This window comes from Plutella xylostella, chromosome 13 (assembly GCF_932276165.1).
Source record: "Plutella xylostella chromosome 13, ilPluXylo3.1, whole genome shotgun sequence".
NCBI lineage: Eukaryota > Metazoa > Arthropoda > Insecta > Lepidoptera > Plutellidae > Plutella > Plutella xylostella.
In genome coordinates, this window is record NC_063993.1 from 2,866,915 (window position 1) to 2,873,392 (window position 6,478).

General features: G+C 37.7%; 1 protein-coding gene across 1 annotated transcript; it reads left to right on the forward strand.

The window, feature by feature from the left end:
* The first annotated feature begins 4,890 nt into the window (after positions 1-4,890).
* LOC125489341 lies at positions 4,891-5,544 on the forward strand. Its single transcript, XM_048625018.1, has one exon. The coding sequence runs from the start codon at positions 4,891-4,893 to the stop codon at positions 5,542-5,544; it is 654 nt and encodes a 217-aa protein (XP_048480975.1).
* Positions 5,545-6,478: the final 934 nt, after the last annotated feature.

Below are 6,478 nucleotides of genomic sequence, written 5' to 3' on the forward strand. Positions count from 1 at the left end.
CAGGGATTATTGCTTGACTTTTGACACATCTGTCAAGAATTTAATATCGAGATGACGTATAATTGACCAACCTTTCCCTGGTTACGATCTAACCGACTATGGAAAAATTGGAGCTTAGAGTTTGTCACGGTGGAAAGGATAAGATCAGATTAGCTAAGTATTAATTGTTGACTGCGCAGGGTGCGCTGAAAATATTTATACATAAGTACTTGAAACGTCACTCGGAGGACACACTCTGGCCCCATGTATTATGGGTGTTTGTTCGCTCATAGCGGCAATACTGACCAAATGTCGAAATATAGCGTATCGGGTGCAATGTTAGATACGCAAGGTATATTTATTCTAACTATCCTAATCCTAACTAATATTATAAATGCGAAAGTAACTGTGTGTGTCTGTCTGTTACTCTTTCACGCCAAAAATACTGAACGGATTTGAATGAAATTTGGTATAAAGATGGTCTAGACCCTGAGAAACAACATAGGCTACTTTATATCCCGCAATTCCCGCGCGAAAACTTTTAAAGAAGAAGCGAAGCTCGCGGGAACAGCTAGTAATCTAATCAAATACGCCGTCTTCTCGTATTTTTCTAACAGAACCCACAATGGTCTCACCGTACGAGCGTCATTACATTCACGCACAATTTAAATCGTAGCGTCGACGATGAGTACAACCGCTAAACTAAATAGAATTTGTGCCAATTTAAATACACATCTTTATCATCATCGTTTGTATAATTTTTGTAAGGATCAGATAGTAAATAGATACTTCGAAATTATAGTTTTCAGGATTAGTTAAGTCGTTGATAAAGGCCAGCCCACTGCCACTTCATATCGTAAATATCTTACATAGAGCCCGTAAAAGCTAGCATTGCAACAGAATGAAGTGCCAAAACAAACAAAAAAAACGGAGCAACAATTTAAAATTTATTATTTCTGACACCACGTGGTTTACTACTTACTAAAAATGAAAATAAAATTATCACCAATCTTTTTACCAATATGCATTGTCAGACTCTATGTATATTAATTTTTTTTATAAGACGTGACCTTTTAATAACCCTATAGTCCTATACACATCAGGTCACGTACACTCTTGCTGGTAATGGAAAGCTAACAAAATAAAGCACTAAAAATAAATTAAGGGCATCCTCAAGTATTCCTGCGCTGCCCTCAACTTGTTGAGTTAATCTTGTAAGTTAAAGAGAAGCTCTAAGTGGGAAGTTGGTTTTGTGTGCCTCTGTTTGAGATGGAGGGCCTTAAGGGTCTTTTTCCATTCCATTAATATGGTCCGGCACCGTGCAATATTGATGATCCGGTGTACCACACCATTTGTATTTACCAAACTTCATCAGACGATAATGGAATTTATATTTATACCGAAGGAACGCAAAGGGTAAGGGATTTGCATAGGTTTTGAGCGGACTAGTCGAACCAACTTTGACAAATCGCTCTAAGGCGATGGCGCATACCGTGGTTGGGTTCCGCCTCATTATAACCCACAGAAAATCCTCAAAATAAATAAAAAAACTTAAATTGTTCAACGCACTATGGAAATAGCAATGACCAGGGTTTTTCTGAAGATAAGATGATGTAGTGAATTGTCAAGAAAGTGATCACAACATAGCTCTTATAATCTGCAAAGTTCTTCAGCGTGTCTTATTTCCAAAGGAACTAAAGCCCGATTTGGTAGAGTTCTCGAGTGGACACCGTGAACAGGTTTCATGAGTATGTTGGTTTGTAGCGTTGGTTACAGAGCTACAAACCAACATACAGACTTAGCTCCCTAGTCGGTTAGATCGTAACCAGGGAATGGTTTGTCAATTATACGTCATCTCAATATTAAATTCTTGACAGATGTGTCATAAGTCAAGCAATATAATCACTGGTTATGCTCTAACCCACTATGGATAAAGTGGCACTTAGCAGTAGGAATAATTAATTAACTTTGACTACATAATACAACAAAATCTCAGAGTGAATTCGCAGCAACTGACGGGATGCGGTACATAGGGAGAGCTTACGGTCTAGCAGTCAGTACAAGCGGTTGGAATCCACGCAAATTCTCAACACCCCCTGTCAGAATTTACTTGTCACGTGTGTCCGAAACTCGCAACCCCAGAAATTATGTTCACTCGCCCGAGTCGCCCGGCTAACACATCAGCGAAATAGCGTGTGTTTCTTATCTTGTTTAATACAAACTGTTCTTCTTTAATTGAAAACCATTTTAAAAAAGTGCATTTTAATAAAGAAATATCTTCCTCGAATTTCATACACGCAGAAAGAAAGGGTAAGTATATTAATTTAGTATGAAGATTACTTATAATGTATGTATGGCCAGTGCAAGCCTAATAAGTAGTCAGAACCTAAAACAAATTAATAAAATGTCTTTATATCTATCATAATTGGTAAAATTATTAAAGACAACGTTTTTGTGGACAAATCATGGTCTAATGGTACGCTATGATGACAGTCATAAATTATTCGCATTCTTTCTCAGCTTCAACTTAAAACTTAAGCTAATAATTTCACTGAACTCAATCTTCTTGAATATTTCAGATTTATATAATGAACTTCCAACTTTAGGACCTTTGTTTGACGAGTAAACTTTAAAGTTCATTTAGTAGCTTACAAAGCTTGTCTATTCTTTGATTTATGTCTGCTACTAAAACTTTTACTAACAAGAAGATGCCAATCTTTGTCTGAAAATCGTCTGATAATAAACAACCTTTATGTACAGTTTATTACAGCTATGTATGGGTAAACGCATAGATACATGAAAAAGTTAATCTGTGCTCTAATACAGTATAAATAAAGATGAGCTTCCTTTAAGGGTTCGGTAGACGTGAAATATTTAAGGTTAGCGCCCACGGATGACCTATGAGAATCTTTCCCTTCCTATAATGATATAGATGATTTATTTCAAAGGTCCAAAGGTTTATAGACTTTAGTTTTATACGAGTATCGTCAATATTATATCGACATGGCAGGTACCCCTGTTCCATTGGACGATTTTGTTTTTGACTAAATGAAACCATTTCGATGAATCATCCTTTTACGTTCACAATTTGGTGAACCAAAAAAATTACAACATCACACAGACTACGGCAAGACTATAGATTAAAGTATCAGTAGTATACTTTTCGATTTTCAGTCAGTATTAGCACCTCATAACATAACATTTTCAGTACACATTATCAACTATATTTAGAATCAAAAAGTATTAAATAGGTATAAAAAACTCGAATTATATAAAACTCGAATCTGTATTTTAAAAAACGGGGTAAAGGAAACAAAAACCACATCCGGGTCTCAGCACAAAAGCGGAAACTGCGCATTCGAGTCTCCAGCGTATAAAATAAGCTAATAAAACATTTATTTAGCTCACCCCCGTTCATTGTGCCAGCCAAGTGTGGATTATACACTCATAAATGCACTTTTAAACGTGCATTGTTGCTGTGTGAAACAGAAATGTGCTAACCACGACAATGAATGAATGCATTGAAGTTTATTATGCGTAATTCATTCCTGGAATTAAGTATAACGTTATGTTAGAGGTACACATTGCAAGCGGACGATATAAGGCTACAGCACATCGTCACTACTGATTTCTTCCTAATAACATGTCGCTGGATGCCCAATTAATCCCTTAAATGCATAGATCCACCTCATGTTGTCCCATACTTATTTGCACCTGAAAATTGGTTAGTAATAGACATTTTGTTTAATAGCAGTGGGCAGCCATAAATGATATGTCGTGGAACCTAAAACCAGTAGCGTAGATCACTTCTAGAGTGCTGCTCCTTTTGAGATCGATATCAAGTAAAGTCAAACAGTGGAAAATTGGACTGATAATGATGATTTTTGCTCTCGCGTCTTGGATTCGCGCCGAATGATGCTAATATGCCGACCGGCTACTATGTTTGAAAGAAGTGGGACGACCGAATGGCGTAGTGGTTAGTGACCCTGACTACTGACCCGATGGTCCCGGGTTCGATTCCCGGCTGGGGCAGATATTTGTTTAAACACAGATATTTGTTCTCGGGTCTTGGATGTGCCCGTAAAATGGCAATAGGCCCGCCCCCTATTACATTGGGACTAACATAACACTCTGGCGAAAAGTGGGTGCAGCAATGCACCTCTGCCTACCCCGCAAGGGAGTACATTAGTACAAGGCGTGAGTGCGTGTTTTTTTTTTTTTTTTTTTGTCGGATAAAAATCAAGGACTATTTCACTTATTTCTTGAGCACGTTAAATAATTTACGTTATCAGCATTGAGCAGCTGATATAGACCCGTTGTAACGCACTTGAATTGGCAAGAATTTTCGGTCTAAACAGTATTGAATTTGACACTAGTTTATTCGTTTAGACGTTGCGATGACCCCACTGTACCGACAAGCAGCGGTTATGAGCTTCTCCCGCTTGAAATGCAACGTACAGTGAATGGACTGTAACGTGAAGTACGACGCGTGGCGACTGTGCAAATTATTACAGACGTTGTAGGTCTGTGTTCGTTTTGCTGTATTCTATTTAAATGCATCTCTTAATTTTATTTTATGTAGATGGTGTTATGAGTTTATTAAATGTTAGGTACTTCACGGTGACATAATTGTTGTAGTATTGAAGTTGGTACTTATAGTTAATTATGTAACTACTCACCTAATTGTAAGTATGTACTTACATAATAAGTATATTGTTTGCAGACGATCTCAAGTTGTTCGCCCCAATTTCATGTCAGGATGATCAGATTCGCTTCCAGCAGGACATTAACAATGTCGAGGAGTGGAGTCGTGAGAATAAACTGTCTTTCAATGGTTCCAAATGCTGCGTAATTACTTTCAGTCGAAGTAAAAATCCGGTACAACATCAGTACACTCTAGGGGGGAGCCCAATGGAGAGAGTAACCTCGGTACGGGACCTCGGCGTGCGAATGACTTCGGATTTATCGTTCAAGGAACATATAACGGGAGTATGCAAACAAGCGTTTAAGACTTTGGGTTTTGTGCTCAGAACAGTTAGAGGTTTTAAAAATATCACGGCCATTAAAGCTCTATTTAATGCTTTAGTTCGTAGCAAACTAGAGTTCAACGCCGTAGTGTGGGCTCCTAGTGAAGTGAAGTACAGTAGCATGATTGACAAGATTCAGAATAAATTCATACGTTTTCTCTACATGAAACTGTACGGAGTCTATCCCGGATACCCACTGTTGTACCCAACTCTATTCGTGCTAGGAATGGTAGGTTACAATAGGTTGGAAGTTCGTCGTGATCTGGCGTTGACATCATACCTTTTTAGGATATGGAGAGGAAAGACTGGCAATCCCAGTATACTTCAGCAGCTGCGGCTGACGGTGCCTAGCAATTCTTTAAGATCGCGTAAATCCCGCACGTTTGCTGCACCCTGCGGCAGGACCGCCCTGCTCCGGCAGGCGCCCGTCGCCCGCGCGATACACCTCTTGAACAGGATCGATGATAGGACGGACATTCATCATTGTCCGCTGAGTGAATTCACGAAAGTTGCTTTGTTTGTTATCTGTTACGGATAGGGAGGCTCCTGTATTTTAATTGTTTGTTTTTAAATGTTATTGTTTGTGGGTCTAGCTCTAGACCTTAAATTATTATTAAGTATATAAAATTATGTTAAGTAGCTACACTATTGAATTGGTTGTAACTGTAATAATAGTGTTAGTTTTTTGTAAATAAATAAATAAATAAATAAATAAATAAATGTCTGTAAAATTGCACGGGGATGGAAAATTACTGGATTTACTCGAACGACAGTAAAGTTATATTATAATCCCAGTTTTTTGCCATACTTCGTGCAACTCCAGGGGCCGAGAACAAATAAATTAAGTGCCGATTTCTCCATAGTCGTTTATCTAACCGACCAGGGATAGGTTATCAATTATACGTCATCTCCATATAAAATTCTTCACAGATGTATCAAAAGTCAACCACTAATACCTGGTTATGCTCGAACCGACAATGGAGAAATTGGCCTAAAGGTTCGAATGTCAGATGTCAAATGTGACAAACACAGTTGTATGACCCTCATGGAATCGTAAACTGGATTTATTCCCACGAAGCTATCAGAAACATTTAAAAAAACATGCCGCGTTATTTGTTTTATTCCATAATTTATTCCATATTATAAATTGATATTGTCCAGTTCTCAACATCGAAAATTGAACAAGGATTAAGTAATGAAAAGGCGTATTTTATTTAAGTCGTGGTTTTTGGAACATCAACTACTGAATTTATTAATTTTATATAAACACTTCTAAAGAACCATCGAAATCGTGGCTTACGTTTGAGTTCTAAATGGAAAATGACAGTTAGTGATTTGTTTGGGACTGTCTTTTAAAAAATACCCACAACCTTTTTTTCAAAAAAACAAACATAATATATGCCCCCCTGCGATCAAAACCCACAGCCATGGTCTTTGGACTCGCGATTTATCATTTAATGATCAATTATTGG